This window comes from Drosophila nasuta, chromosome X, assembly GCF_023558535.2.
Source record: "Drosophila nasuta strain 15112-1781.00 chromosome X, ASM2355853v1, whole genome shotgun sequence".
In the NCBI taxonomy this organism is placed as follows: Eukaryota; Metazoa; Arthropoda; class Insecta; order Diptera; family Drosophilidae; genus Drosophila; species Drosophila nasuta.
In genome coordinates this window covers 1,580,962-1,597,682 of record NC_083459.1, presented here as the reverse complement: position 1 = coordinate 1,597,682, position 16,721 = coordinate 1,580,962, and the positions used below count along the sequence as shown (strand labels likewise).

At 38.6% G+C, this 16,721-nt stretch overlaps 1 protein-coding gene across 1 annotated transcript in view; it reads right to left on the bottom strand.

Annotated features, from left to right (window-relative positions):
* LOC132797123 (microtubule-associated protein futsch) overlaps positions 1–15,877 on the bottom strand; it is a 72,008-nt gene extending 56,131 nt beyond the window's left edge. Inside the window, 3 exon segments of the mRNA XM_060808644.1 lie at positions 6,081–6,192; positions 6,194–7,777; positions 14,769–15,877. Of these exon segments, the coding sequence (XP_060664627.1) occupies positions 6,081–6,192; positions 6,194–6,619 (538 nt within the window). The 5' untranslated portion in view covers positions 6,620–7,777; positions 14,769–15,877.
* Positions 15,878–16,721: the final 844 nt, after the last annotated feature.

Here is a 16,721-nt window from a genome sequence, read left to right as displayed (position 1 = left end):
GCATTCCCTTTTGAGTATTAGGATAATCTGTTAACTGGTTTACTCGTGCTTGTTTGCAAGGCAAGCGCAAGGCAAAAGCAGAAGCAGAAGCAAAACACTTGTCTGGTCATGTCATGTTTGCTGCTATTATGCTATCTTGTCATTGGCTTAACTTCAACGTGCAACTCGGCTTCAGCTTGCCCCCTTTTGCGGCAACACTGTGGATTAGCTCTAGTTACACACGAGCACTTATTGTTGTTCCTCGCTTCTCTTCTCGCGTCCTTTCCCTTCCCTCGGCGTGTCCGTGTCTCTTGACTATTTTTTAGTGCTCCTAAAAATTGTGCATGAACGTGGAATAAGCAAACAAGGATTTCAGCAGCCGTTGGCCATGTGATGGGTCATTTTGCTGGGTCGCAGCTTCAAGTCACGTAGCCAAGTCGCTTGCCAGGCGATGACGTGTTGCTACAACTGCTGACCCCAGTCGGGACTGAGGTGGAAGTGGGGCGGGGGCGGGGGCGGGGGCGTGGCAGCATCAGGCTGTGTGTCTGTGTATGTGTGTGCAGCCATCTGTCATAGGAGTGTATACAACACACATTGTCACGCAATTGACGAGCCCCAAACCCTTTTTTTTTCGCTTTTGTCGCGTCGCTATTTATAGCCACAAAATCGAAGCGAGCCACGCACTTGACGCTCTCTCTCTCTCTCTCAGTGTGAGTTCTTTCTCCTTGCTCTCTTGACACTTGTCGCGTTGTCATTTGATCGATTTTTCAGCTCCCCAGAGAGAGAGAGAGATAGAGAGACCAGACCCGTCTCAACGGACAACAGCAGTTTGTTAGCCACCTGACAGTTGCCATAATAATATGTTGTGAGCGCACCTGACATGTTCCTTTAATGTCACCTTCGCTTCCTTACCTTATTCCTAAGCACGTCTTATCTTTTTTTTGGTGACCTTGAACGCTGCTGCTCTTCATATTGATTTCTTTTTAAGTTAATTAAAAACCAAAAAACGCGCAGGTTGCGAAATGAAAGTCAAGCTATTAAACCAAATGAGCCAAGCGAAATTGTGCGCGTCTCGCTCTTCTCTCTCTCTATCTCTATCTCTCTCTCTCTCTCTCTCTCTCTATCTCTATCTCGCTCTTTTAACGACCCTTGACCGTTTGAGCGCGTTTCAAATTAGGCTAATAAAATGAAAGAGCAAGGGACGCTGCAATTGAGCAGCGTAATTGTCATAATTAAGTGCGCCCCGGAGAGCAGAAAGGACGGAACGAGACGGGACGGGACGGGACGGGACGGCACAAATGCTGGCTAGTTCTCCGAAATATAAGTGACTGCGGAGACTTGCCTTCTTTTCCAGCCCGTTCTCTTCTCAACCTGCCTTCCATCTCCAATCTCGGACAATAACTGATGCAGCTCTTCTCTCTCTCTCTCTCTCTCTCTCTCTCTCTCTCTCTCTCTCTCTCTCTCGTTTGGTTGTTTACTCTTTCGTTACGTTAACCCACTTACCAATCTTCCCTTCTTGTGTTCGCTGGCTCGCTCGTTCTCCCGTTTAACCCCTTGGCATTTTCCCCAATTCATTTACAGTTTCTATTTGCTCAACCGTTGTCCGACGCAACTTGTTCGACCGTGTCACAAAATCAATTAAAAAACTGCCGTGCTTGCTCTGCCGCTGTCGCTGACGCTGTGCTGACCACACCCGCTGTCATACCCCTGAGGAGGTCCTTCGAAAGCCGGAGCGATCCTCTCGTGCCTCGTGCCTCGCCTATTTGCACAGCAAACATGGCATTTTTTCGCTTTTCACACACACAGCAGAGAAAAACGCAGCAAAGCTGCAGGTAAATAGCGTCCAGAGAGCAGTCCCCCACCGCCTCTTCCTCACTCCCCCCTTCCCCCCGCGGAAAAACAGCCCCTAGCAACGGGCGACTAATTTTTGCGCGCACGGTCAACTTTATTCTTGTGTTTTTTTTGTTTTGTTTTTGGTAATTTCCGGCGCAATTTCGGGGCGCGTCAGCGAGACGAGGTCGAAGCTTGTTGTAGAGCAATTATGGCAGCACTTGTTACTACAGCTAGTTCTACAATAACTGCCACACCCAAAGCCAACAACACAAAAAAAAAGAACTATAAAATTAAAGCTGACTAGACAGATGGTGTCAATGTCTGCTCATCTCTGCGCTTGCATAAATCAAATATTTGCTAATAAGCCGACACACACACACTCACACACATACACATACATGGATGTTGGCGGCGCCACTTCCGGCTGCAACTGTTGATCTGTGTGTGTGTGTGTGTGTTGTTCGCAGTGTAATGCAATCAACATGAAAATAATTAATACAATTGCTTTTAAAAGCAAACATGCTCGAGTGTGTGTGAGTAAGTGTCTGTGTATTTTGCATATTCTCTCTCTCTCTCTCTCTTTCTCTCTCTCTCGCTTTTTTGCAATTTTAATTAAATGGCAACGATTGCTGCATACTTTGAGGCGCAATTTGCTTCAATTGAATTACAAGCGGCATTTCCAATCGAGCTGCAAACAACAACAACAACTTCTGTGCCTCTCGCTTCACTCTTCAGTTGGGTGCGAACAATGCGATTAACTTGCATCCAAATGCGCAACAAACGGCAAATATGCTCCAAGCAATTTAAACAACCAACTACTAACTGCATATTAACGTATTTATAAAACACACACAGTCACTGTCATCCTAGATAGATTAACTCAACTACACATACAGAGTATCAATTGCATTCTACTATAATTGCGTCTGATTAAGTTTGTCTTCATTCGTTTTGCGGGTTGAATGCCTTCATCACAAATAATCATAAACCTAATGCTATTCGTGCCATTTGTGGCTGCTTTGATAGACGAATAAGTGTATCTAAGTTGCCATTTGCGTTTACTACACTGAACAAAAAGAACTCCTACTAAAATCAAGAAAGAAAAGAAAAGATAAAAATTGTGTTCTTTTAAAAACACTTTAACATCAAAATCTTAAAAGTAAGAACATTACATCGTCAAATTTTACACATTAAAACCGAACGTACTTCTTTTAGGTTACAAAATTCTGGAATTCATCGAATTTTCTATACATTATTTATCCTCGCTGTTAGTGTCTTCTCATTGTAGTCCTGGAGAAAGTCCTGGGCTTTAATGCTGCGCAATTTTATAATAAATATTGCATAAGCAAACTGAATACTAATTAAATCATAAAATTGTAAAATATAAAGGTATATTTTTTTAATTTTATAATACGATTTGTGGGTCTTAGTTGTTTTGGATGGCAATCTGGTATATTTTGCACTCTATGGTATATTTTGAATATACTTTTGTATCAATATACCAAATATAGCCTTTTGTGGTATATTAATTTGGTATATTTTTGAATTAACACCGCACTATTTTGCTTTTATACACACACTCAAGACCACTCGACTAATGATTGTTGTAGTCAAATTCTTAGAACTAAGAGCAAAATACTGAGTTAATAACTTTTTTCCCAGTAAATCCACATTATATTTTCGTTGTGTAATAATTCCTTGTTTCTTTTAGAAAAGCTTTTTAAACACATTAGAACTTTTCAGTCATTAAAGATTTCGAAATTTGGCAGCACAACTTTTCGATAAACTTTCATAAAAATATATGAAGTAATAATTGAATATTCAGTATCAAAAATATAAAAAAAAGTAGATTAAATTACCTCTTAGAATTGTTTAAAAACCGTAAATTCGCATTAGCTATAGAATGTGATTGAACATTTCTTAATTGTTTGAAGAAGATGCCAATTAAATATCCGCTAAATCTTTAATAAATATACAAACTCAACAACAACAATCTCTGTTTTTTTTATAAAAGGGCTTATTTTTAGAAATAAATTAATATTCAGTAGCATGAAAAGGACATTTTTCCTGCTTGGAATTCTAATTAAAATTTTCTTTGACCGCAGAAACTGATTAAACAATGTTCCAATATTAATAAATGCATTACAAATACTAATGAGTTCAACCAGAGCTTTCCATTTTTTTATTAAAACTTTAAATAATTCTTTCATAATTGGTATTAAATTGAATATTCAGTAGATGTATTTTTAGTTATCAGTAGTTTGTATTTGTATTAAAATTCTAAAACTTTCATAGACCATCGAAAATGATTAGACAACTACAAAATTATCCGAACAAATGCCAATTTCATTAAAAGTACATCATGGTAAGGAGAACAACTGAAAGTTGCTAAACTAAATTGCTAAACTTACTTAACTTAAACATTTGCGGCAAATGTTGCCACAAATTGCACTTTTTCCAACTACAAAGTTATCATCGAAATTTGCCGTCGGCTTTGAAATTGAATCGAGTTTGTAAAATGAGAATTTTCGATTATGCAACGAATAATGAAAATCCTATTAAAGCAAAATGATTGATTTTAATAAATACAACGACAGTGTCATTACAATAATTGCGCAATAAATAAACTCACACGAATTGACAATTTATTGGTCCAACTAAATTGAATTATCAAAACGATTGCGCATTAAAACGAATGAATATTATGTAATGCAAATTGTTGGAATTTCATATTCCAAAATACTATACAGATTCTTGGGGTGGAAAGTAGGCGATGGACAAGCCCAGATCATATAGCAATCGCAGCCACTTAACATAATTATGTACAAGGCGGACAACAACAGAAAAAAAAAAAACAGAAGAAGAAAAAAAACTGTGCCAAGTGAAAATGAGCAAGAAAACGGCTAGTTAGAAGCGCAAAACGCCAAATGAAAAATTAAAAATGCATAAATAGTACAAAATAAAAAAAAAAAACACAAATAAGAAAACGAGACTGATCGACTACGAGATACCCGGTACACATTTTCAAGTAATGTCTTTTAAATATCCCAAATTAATATACTGAAAATATATTTATGTATACCAAAAGAAATATTTGGTATATTCTCTATTCAAAATATATACTTACAAAGCACAAAGCAAGTCGAAATGGCTCGATTTTGAAGTACTCGCTACTCATTTTCAATAAATGGAAAAAAGTAGTAATGCCTTTTAAACATACCAAATCAATATATCGAAAATATATGAATGTATAAAAACAGCAATACTTGGTATATTCCTTCATCTAAAATATACCATGGAGCGCAAAATGAATCAAATCGCTCGACTGTGAAATACTTGCTATGCTTTTTCAATAAATACAAAACAGTATTTTTTATATATACCAAATTAGTAAGCCGAAAACATTTTAGTATATACCAAAGCCAATATGTGGTATACTAATAAACAATGTAAAGATTAAGCATATGAAATTAAGGTATACCAAAAGTACTATTTGGTATACTGTTGCATTCAAAATATACCATAAAAAAATTGATTTTTTAATTTAGGTTCAAATAAAATTTTCTGACAGCTGTTAACAGTAATTCATACTACCCTTCTATCTGGTTGAGAGGCGCGGGTATAAAAATGTAAAACTGAAAACTAAAAACTAAAAAACCACAACTGGGCATTGACTATGAAAATTGACCAGCAGACACATGTCTAAGAGGGAGAAGAGGGAGACGAGGGAGAAGGCCAGCTAATTAGACGGCGTGTCGGCAGTCAGCAAAGTGTGAAAATGAGCAGCTCATGCCGAGTGGGTGGTGACTTGGGATTGTGAAGAGACAGCGACGAAGTGGAGCTGAAGTGGAGTGAATTCGAATTGGATTGAAATTGGAATTGGAATTGGATTAGATTGGCACGCGACGTCAATTGCTGAGGCGTAGCATTCGCCTTGCCGTCGGCCATAAACTCCATTCCCAACAGTTTGTCCGTCTGTCCGTCTGTCCGTCCGTCCGTCTGTCTGTTCGTCTTTTCGTCTTTCTTGTTTGCCAGCTCCCCTCGAGCTTCAGTCGAGCTCATCATTTGCATATATGCAAACTTTCTAACAGAGCGTTGCGAATAATTTATGCTGATTAGCTAAACTCGACTTTGTTGAGTTTCGGCTTTGGCTTTGGCTTTGGCTCTACGTGCCGCTTTTGATGTTCAATTCAATTCATATGTATAGTAAGTATGTGTGGGTGTTTAGTACTCGTATATAACGAGTGTGAAAGTAGAAGCTGACTTACCCTTGAGCAGATGCTGCAAGATGTTGTCCTTGTGCTCCTCCGAGTGAGGCTCGCCCATCACAATGAGCAAATAGCAGCCAGTTAGCGGACTGGGCGGTCCAACCATGCCCCCCAGCCAAACTGGAGGCGCCACCGCCATCCGAGCAAGCGGTATCCAGCGGTGGACGTCCGCCGATCTCCGACGGTGGCAACGAGCTGGCACCAGCATCAGTTGCCGCATCGTCGCCAGCATCGCCAGCAGCTGCCGCTTGCAGGACACCGCCGCCAGCATCTCCGGCAGCTTCAGCCTCAGCCGCAGCCGCAGCACCAGCACCAGCACCAGCTGCGCCTTCGCCCTGGGCCACTGAGGGCGTGGCAAGTGGCAAGTCATTCCCATTGCCGTTTAGAGCGGCGGTTTGGTCCGCTGCGTTGGCTGCCATTGCGGCAACTTCGCTTGCTCCGACGGCGACTGCAGCTGCAGCTGGAGTTGTTGTAGTCGTAGTTGGTGTTGTTGTTGCAGTTGTTGTTGTTGTTGTTGTTGGTTTTGGCCGATCTCCCATCACAGTTGTTGTTGCTGTTGTTGTTGTTGTTGTTGTTCACACAGTCACCGGGCACAACACAAAAAAAATACAAAACAAATTTCTTGTCGCACACTTGAAAAAAAAACAATCGTAATCAACGAAAATGTTTTTCGCTTTTGCTTGGCGGCAGAGTTTTTGAAACTCGGCCTCGGCACAAACACTAGCGTTCTCGCTCTCGCTCGCTCGTTCTCTCACTATGTGTCGCACTCACACTGTGTCTGTCTCTGTCTTGCGCGGCGTTTCTTACACGTCAAATTTCTTGGAAATGTTGCGGTAAAAAACGTCCGAAGCTCAGTCTTAACTGATGGGCGGGCGGCTGACGAAGGAGGGAGGGGCGTGGCAGAATTTGCCACTTCACTTCACACGCTTCTTTCTTTTTGCTTGTTATTGTTATTGTTGTTGTTGGAGTTACTTTTTGTTGTACTTTTTGTTTGCTGGCCGTGACTTTGGCGCTTTTTTATGAGTTCTTCACTTTGTGTTTTATTTTCGTTTTTCGTTTTTCTTTTTTATTAATTAATTATTTGTATTTTTCGTTTTTCGTTTTCTGTTGTCTCTCAATGTCTGCGTAATTGGTTTTTCTTTATATTGGAAATTACATTAATTTTTGTGATTCTTTTGGTTTTTTTTTTTATACGTTGTTATTTATTGTGCACACTTTGAAGCTGTGATAGATATTTTTTTCTTTTCGTTTAAAATTAAAGTAATATTTGTTTAGCGTTTTTCTTTTGGAAATACTTTTATTTTGGTTTTTAGTTTGGATTAAATTTTGCAGCGATTGGCGTGTTTGGTTTTAGTTGTTTTTTGTTTTGTTTTTTTATTTTCTCAATACAATGAATTAATTGTAATTTTTAAAGGTTTCTTTTTGTTTTCTTTTCTGTAGATTTGGACTAGCTTTTTACTTGTAGCAATGTTTTTTTTTTCGATAATAATATTTGTCTTTTTATGTTTATGTGTTTGTGTAATTTGAATTTGCAAAAATCGTACTTTTTGGTTTTATTTTCTTTTTGCTGATGATGAGTTGCGTCTATATATTTATATTAATCTCTTTTTCAATAATTTGTTTATTAATTAATCTCGTGATTTTTGTTTTTCATTTAGCTTTATTCGTTTGCTTTTGCTTTTGGAATATCATCAAATCTGGAAAGGGATAACGAGAAGTATTTTATTAGTTTACTCTTACATTATACATGAAACAAAAATTATAGAAATTAACTTTTTTTATATTTCTATAAAAATTTTAGTCACATTATACAAACAAAAAACATGAAAAAGTTAAGTAAAATTTTCTATGTTTTATGTTAATATAGTTGTAAACACTTGAATTGTAGTTTTAAATAAATATGCATTTCATATTCAGAAATTAAAAAAAAATAAACAAAATTATTTATGTTTTATGTTTATGTAGTTCTAAACACTTGAATTTATTTGTGTTCAGAATTTTGTTCCCAATTTAATAGATTTGAAAACACTTGTATCTATTGAATGTAAAGTGCATAAGGACTTCTTTTTTTTTTGTGTTTGATTGATGCAATAATATTGTACTATATATAGATAAAACTCAGTCTGAGCTCAGAGTTCTTTTAGGCTGAATATCCGCAACTTGAATGGCATCTAAAGCACTTTTATTTCACAGTTTTCGTGTTTTGTGTTGCTTGTTTTCCCCGTTTTCCCCGTTTTCTCTCTCTCTCTCTCTCTCTCTCTCTCTCTCTCTCTCTCTCTCTCTGTCTCTCTCTGTCTCTGTATCTGCGTTGTTGCCTTCATCTGCCGGCTGTCGCTGCACTTATGACAACTCGAGAGGCGACCATTTAGCACTGCCCAATGTAAGTTTGCAATCTCCACTCTCCCCTTCCCTTTGCCCTCCTTTGCTGCCCCTTGGAAGTCGCATCCAGACAAGCAGACGAACGAACCAGGCGAGGATGGAGCTATAAAAAGCCATAGACAAGCAGCACCGCATATAAATGCATTGAACTTTGGCCGTGTTGCTGACGACAACAACAACAACAAGAACAAATGGCACATATGTAGTACACACACACACACACACATAGTGCACACTCACACACCCCAAAAAAGATGTCGTCATCGCTCCATGGCAACGACAACAACATCGACGTCATCAGGCGCTGGCGTTGCCTGACTGACTGAATGTGAAAACTATAAAAAGCAGCGACAACAACAACAACAACAACAGCAACAAGAACAACAGCAGCAACTCCTTTTGATATTTTTGTCGCAACGTTGTTAGTTGTAATCCTTCATTGTAGTTGTTGCTGTTATTGTTGTTGTTGTTGTTGTTGCTTTCCTTTCGACTTGGACTTGGTCGCGTGCCTGGTCTACGTGCACCGCTCCCCCCCTCTACACCCCACTCGTTGCCACCTCGTTGCGCACCGCTGACGCTGCCTTCACTTGCCGCACTCAGCTCCAGTTGTTGTTGCTGTTGCTGTTGTTGTTGCTGTTGTACGTTGTCTCCGTAGCCGCCTCATGTTGGTGGCGTTTGTCGGCCGATGGATGAATCACCCAAGCAGTTGCCGGCAATGCATACACCCAACACACACACACACACACACACACACACCCAACACACACACACATGCTTACTCACGTAAGTGATGTTGTGTTCTTAGTTCTCTGAGTTCTGCGTTCTGAGTTTTGTGACGGATGCCAAACGCAATGAAATTTGCATTACTTTAGGGCTATCTTTCTCTTTTGGCGAGATGTTGTTGGGGGCCTTGGTCTTGGTCTTGTTTCTGGTTCTGGTTCTACTTCTGGTTAGTCTTCTTCTTACTCATTTGCTTGCTCTTGGCCACGCCTTTGGCTCTGCGCGAGTTTTGATTGATGAGTTTTGTTGTTTTTATTTCTTTTTGCTATTTTTGGGCCCAATTTAATATCTCTCCCTCTTGCTCATCATATATGCAGCTGATGCGTTGAACTCGCGCTAAAGTCAAGAGCAAACGGAACCAAATACTCTCTATGTTTCTTAGGGGGGAACATTTCAAGTACACTTCTATATGAATTGATGACTTGATGAATTCAAACAACAAACTAATGAAATCTATATCGAAAAATCGATTATTTGATTCTTTTCGTGTATTGTATGCCGATGATGCATTAGTTCTTTGTTGGTGACTCTGAAATTTCAGTTACTAAAATATGAATATTAGTTCTTTCAGTTACTGAAAGTTGAACTTGAGTTTATTGTAGATGACTGAAATTTTTATCACCACTATCTATCAACAAGATGGATACATTTTTGTTTGTTTGGCATTTAAAGAAAACTTTTTGTGTGAACCATGCTCAAAAATTGAAACTTTTTGATTATTATAATAATTTGTATTATAATTTTGGCCAAAGAATAGCATTTTCTCTATAATTTATTAATACTTCAAGAAACCTAGTGAAGCTCTTCACTGGCAAAACTTCAGTATCGATTTTATAGTGCTTAAGGCAAATCGCAAGAACTGCAAACTATTCCAGTTATAAACCTGTCTTGCAATGATCTCTTTTTGCAGGCTTTCTTCGGTAATAAACTCATTACAATCTTCAGTTTTCGCTTGAGTCACGCAATGCTAAAAACAATTTGCAATTTGCAATTAAGCATTGATTGGCGCGAGAGTTGATAGCGAAGAGAACATGGAACAAATAACCGAAAAACAAATAAATAACTAAGCACCACTGTTGAAGAAGATCACAAGAAAAAAAATACTATATAATACTATATATGATATGTGTGTGCAACGTACAAGAACTGCTATGCAACTGGGATGTAAGTCGAAGCCGCAATGGAACGGAACTGAACTGAACTCAACTCGACTCCACTCCAGCTGCAAAAAGGAAGTTGTAGAATCAATAGGTCACACACAAACACACAGGCACACATACAGCAGACACACTTGCACACACACACACACACACACACACACATGCAGACAGCACGTGTTGTAGTTGTAAGCAAATGGGGAGAAGTGTAACAATTCGTTATATGATATCACCGCAGGAAGCCACAAAAACCACCAACGAACCAAGGAACCAACAAAAAAAAAAAAAAAAAAAAAAACAACAACAGAGAATGAAGTTACAGCAGAGGAAGAAGAAGCACCAGTTTTTACACACACACACACACACACATACACCACAGATTTGTCACTTTAATTGCGAACGCGAAAAAAAAGTTGTAAAAAAAATTGTACTAGGAGTTGAAGTATTTGTTTTTGTTTTGTCTTTCAATTTACTTCTTCGCTTTTTTTTTTTTTTTTTGCTTGTGTGATTTTCTTATTTTTCTTTTTTTTTTTTCTTGTTTGCTGGGTGTTGAGGAGCTGCTGCCGCGGCTGCTGCTGCTGATTTACTGCTGCTGCTGCTGCTGATGATGATTTTGCGACTTCTGCTTCAACTGCCTCGATGTTGTGTGTGTGTGTTACTTCTTCTTCTTCTTGTTTTCGTGTTTTTTCGTTTGCTGCAAACGTTTTGAAAGCTCGACGACGACTGATTCTCTGGCCGGAACAACTCGCAATACGAAGCGGCGTCCACGTTGTCGGCATTGTCGGCAGCGACAGCGACAGCCACAGCGACGCGACAGCGACAGCAGCGAAGCAACGGCGACGAGTAGTCGCCGTTTGTTGGTCTGCACAGGCACAGGGACAGGCACAGCAAACTTCACTTGTGTGTGTGTTGTTGTTGTTGTTTTGTATTTTGCCGTTATTGGAATTTCCAGGCTGCGTCTGCGTGCGCGTCGCGTCGCTTTGCTTCGCTTCGTTTCGCTGTGAAGCTTTTTGCTCTTTCTGTTGCTGTTGCTGTTGCTTTTGCTTTGTGCAAAACTGCTGTTTTCAGTCTGCGCCGAACAGCTGGGCCCGAAAAAGGCTCGTCCCTCTTCCTAGTGCGTTTCGCTTTCGTCGTCTGGCGGCCGGCTTTGCTAGCAACAACTACAACGATAGCGACAGCAGCAGCAGCAGCAGAAGCAGCACTCGCCGCTTCCAGTTCGTTTCCCATTCGTTTCCCATTCGTTTCGCTTTCGTTCAGTTTCGTTCGTGTTTCGTTTTGCTTGTCTCGTTACTGGCGCCTTCTTCGATGGCCCGGCTAACCATCCGTTCCATGCCGGCCAACATTTTGCCAGTCATTCTCGCTGGCCTCGACGTCGTTTGATTTTTCAATATGCCGCCTTGCCTTTGCCATTCTTTTTCCTTTTTGTTGTTGTTTTCCTTATTTTTTGTGTGGAGTTGGCGCAATGAAAACTCGTCTTTTACTTTGTTAGGGTGAGAGTATGAAGCTCGCTTCCCCGTTTTAGCGCCTACTAGCATTCAAAGGTCTAGCAAGCAACTGTATAGCCTACTTTTTAGCCACAATTCCTTTATATATGTGATTTGCGTACATAAAGTACAAGACTTTTGAAACCAAATATTAAATAATAATACCCGATAGTGAATAGCAAAATTATTATTTTTCAATAACTACTAACTTAAGCTCAAACAGAACTAAAAAAAAAACATTATCTGATCACTTATAGGAACAAATATTGAATAAAACTATTGGAATTTTATATTAAATTCCGCAATAAAAAATTATTCATAGGATCGAACTACAGATTTATTTGTTGATTCATTTATCGAAACAAAAATTAAGCAATTTATATTGGAAATTAATACTATAATCTGCACTACCAAAAATATGTGAGAAAACGCTTAATTAAAACAATAAATACAGATATATAAATATTAAAGCAGAAATGTAGCAAATAAAAATATGTTTCCTGTTTAATCTATTGAATAACACAATTTAAGAATTAAATAATTGGTTGATTCTTAATACTTTAATGAAGAAAAATTTATTTTGAACTCAAATCTAAACCTTAAAATAAATTGATAAAAAGAAAATAGCAAAAAATATCCATTAATATTACTTGTATTAAATAGAAAATGTAGTAAATACTTATTTTACATAGTAAAATCACATACTTCTCGTGATCAAGGTTCAAAATAAACAATCTTTGAATGTTGGATACTTCCATACTATACAATGCTATAATACTATAGCAATACTTTAATAACTATCACTATAACAATACTATCTATAATAATATTATACTACTACATTCAATACTATCAATAATTGAATAATTTGAATTTTTCTTGTACTCTTTTGTAATTGAGCTGGTTATAAAAATATTGGGATTGTTTTTCTAAAATAAACAAATCTCTTGTCCACGCCCAATAGTTGTCTTTTATGTCAATAATTATAGTGATTCTTTCCAATAGAAAGAATTACATATAGTTCATCTCAACCTCTATTTGGTATAGAGTATTTCTATATTCATTAAAAAAACAAGTAAGAAAGTTACAGTCGAGTGTGTTCGACTGTGAGATACCGGCTACCCATTTTTAATAAAGGCAATATATTGCGGTATCATTTTCAAAATATGCCGAAAATACTAAAAAAAATACTAAAAATATACCAAATGGTATGTTTGGTATATCGATTTAGTACACCATTCAAAATATACCATAAACGGCACAATGTGCCAGATTGTCGGCCAAAGCAACTAAGAACCCTAGTAAGTAGGCGTTTTTGCCCATACAAAAGTATTTCTTTAATAACTTCCACAAGTTTTATCTGATCGCAACCAAATTTTCAGGAATCATAACTACTACAGTAATTATTGTATATACCAAAATTCGTAGCTCTAGCTTTAAAATTACACTTGTTATTCGATTGTTTTGATTTGCGGGGGCGGAAGTGGGCGTGGCAAAAATTTGAAACAAACTTGATCTGCGTGCAAACATAACAAATGCTGTCGAAAAAAAATTATAGCTCTATCTCTTATAGTCTCTGAGATCCAGTGTTTCATACGGACAGACGGACAGACACACAGACGGACATGGCTATATCGTCTCGGCTGTTGACGCTGATCAAGAATGTATATACTTTATAGGGTCGGAGATGCCTCCTTCTACCTGTTACATACATTTCCTGCCGGCACAAAGTTATAATACCCTTCTACCCTATGGGTAGCGGGTATAAAAAAGTAGCTAAGCATGAAAATGTTTTTCAAATATTCTGCAACTCTTAAGTGTGATCGACAGTTAGCCAACTACTTTATACACAAATTGTATAGAAGTCGGATATTTACGTGTTGCCGCTGTCTGCAAAATGAGACGTCCTTCGAGCCGGGTTGAGCTTGATTATTCGAAATGCCGCTCGTTAAGACATGCAGAAGACACTTGAATCGCAACTGAGTCGCTTGGCCAGACAGTACGGCGGATTTGGCAGGCTGGAGACAGGCTCGAGTTGCGTTGCGTCGTCGACGACGACGACTGGAAGGCCGTGGATGCACATGATGTGCGAATAGGCAACACTAATGAAATTACGCAACTTCCAGTAGCTCGACGAGCGAAAGAGACAGCTGCAAAAAGTTAAACGCAAGCAAAGTGCGAGGATCGGCAACACATTAAAAATGGCGCATCAAAGAAGAAATATGAAACGAAACAAAACGAAAGAAACAAAAAACAAACGACAGCAGCTCGCTCAACCTCAACCTGACTGGAAGGCAGACGACAACCATCTGATTTTGCAATAACAGAGACAAGCAGCCAAACAGCTGCCAGCAAAGTAAATATTGATTTTGCCTGCTGCGCTGTCGTTTGTCGTTTGCCTTTTGCCTTTTGCCATTTGCCTTTTGACGACTGCCGCTTTCTGCTTTGCCGGCTGTTCTCACTCACTGCGCTGCTGCTGCTGCTGCTGCTGCTGAATGCACGATTTCTACGTTATGGCGCCACAAACAGCTGGCAAATCTCTCTCTTTGTGTCTCCTTTGCACTCTCTTTCTCTCTTGCTGACGCTGTCGCTCTCGCTCAGCTGTGCGACTAATCAACCGTTGGATTTTCAAATCAACTTGGCGTGTGCAAATGCAACATGCACAAAGATCAAAGTCAAATTAAATGACGAAATTTATTACAATACTTTCTTCACTAGTTAATTCGTTAAACTGATAGTTTCATAAAAAAAAAAATGTAAAATAAAAATATGGAATATGGAATTTTTCAAATTTAAATCTCTTCAATATGTTTTCGTTGTTTCATAGATTCCTATATTTATCTCATAATTTTAAATATTTTTACATAATAATTGCACATTTTACTCACATTTTTATTTGTTTTGTAGTCTGTGTAATAGTTAGATTGATAATATTTACTTATATAATTTGTGTTTAACATTCACTTTGCACTATGGATGGAGCAACTTATTACTTGTTATTCAGCTTGATTTTCGTTAATAATATTTTATAATTGCTAAAGCTTTTTCTCAAAATATTTGTTGGCCTTTATCTGTAAATTTGTTTACTTTATGAATATTATTTTTGGTTTTGGTTTTGTTAATTGTTATTAAGCTTAGCACAAAAAATGGACTTCGGACTGCAGTCTGTCGTTATGTTTTAGCAAACTTAACAGTATTTTTTTATCTTTGAATAACTTAATTACGTATTTTGTAGTTTGTATTTTTGTTTTTGTTTTTGTTTTTGGTTATTTTAGTTAGCAAAAGCGTTTGTTGTTTTGCAAAAAGCACTAACACAATTTTGTATCAAGTTTGTCTTTGGCCAATTTGTATTCAAATTTATAACTTATTTGTATGTGCAAATAATTTCAATAGTTATCGAATTGTTCACAATAAATCGTAGTGGACTTTTAGGCGCTGTTTCCTCGTCGTCGTCGTTGTTGTTGTTGTTGTTGTTGTTGTTCTTCTTCTTCTTCTTTCAGCTGTTGTTGTTGCAGCTGAGCAACTTTAGGTTTGATTTGCGTTAAACAGAAATAAACTTTAGACGGATATTGATTTTTTTTTCTTTTTTTGTTGGTTTTGTTTTTTTGCTGTTGCTGTTGCTGCTGCTGTTAGTGAATTGCTGTTCTAGTTGTTGCTGTCATTGGGCGTCGTAGACTGGACAAGTTTGGGGCTGACCCCGGATAACACTGCGCACCTCCCCGCACCGCACTTGGCAGCTGCTGCTGAGTCTTGTTTAATTGATTGATTGCCGCAAAGTTGTTGTTGTGTTGGGGCGAACACGCGACGACGACGCACTTGGCGAATGTTTTAAACAATTTAACTTTCAACTTTTGGCAGTTGCACAAATTGCTGACTCCTTTTGTCGCTGACTAACTGACTGACTGACTGACTGACTGACGGACTGAATGGCTGACTGGCTTGTCACAAATTACGATACGGCTCTGCTGACTCTGCTTACTCTGCTCGGCCGCACGACTGCAGAGTTTACGGCGATGTCGTTACCATCGTGCGCAACATTTTTCCAATTCACAGCAGCGGCAAAGTGTGTGTGTGTGTGTGTGTGTGTGTGTGAGTGTATGTGTTGTTGCCGCTCTCACATTGCTGTTGCTGTTGCTGTTGTCATCGCTGCTGACTTTTGTGGCACATTGGAAGCAATATATTGCAAAGCAAAAAAGAACAAAAACATGTGACAGCATTTTAGCCGCTTCCAATGGCGCAAGCGCAGACGCAAGCAACAACAACAGCTGCCTAAGACTTGTGTCAGTCGGAGCTGCCGACAGCTGTCCGAACAGCAGCAAACGAACAGCTGTTTTCTTGGCCAGAAGAACACCCGATTAATATGCAATAGAAATGCGACGATGTTAATTTCGCCGGTTAGAGAATGAGATACTCCAGAGAGAGAGAGAGAGAGAGAGAAAGAGATGAACAATATGCGCAGCTGACTAAAGTATCGAGAAGAAACAATTTTATATTTCCATAGTATTCTCCTGTTCAGCCTCAGTTTCTGTTTGGCTTTTCGCTAACTCTCTGAAATGTCAGAGTTCAGGCACTTTAACACAAAATAAAAGACCACGCCCAGGCTAATCCAATCAAAGCCTAAACAATTTCAAGTTTGAAGCCGCATGCATGCATAGTAACAATATGTGCTGTTGATTTCTCTAGTATTTGTTTATTTTTTTTTCATTTTTGGGAATGTGCCACACCCCTTTTCGAAGTCAACAACATTGCTGAAGGGCAGTCAAAATGCTTACAAATGCAGCGACAGCACGCAGCCCACCCATTAAGCCAGAGAGCGAAAGAGAGAGAGCGAGAGAGAGAGA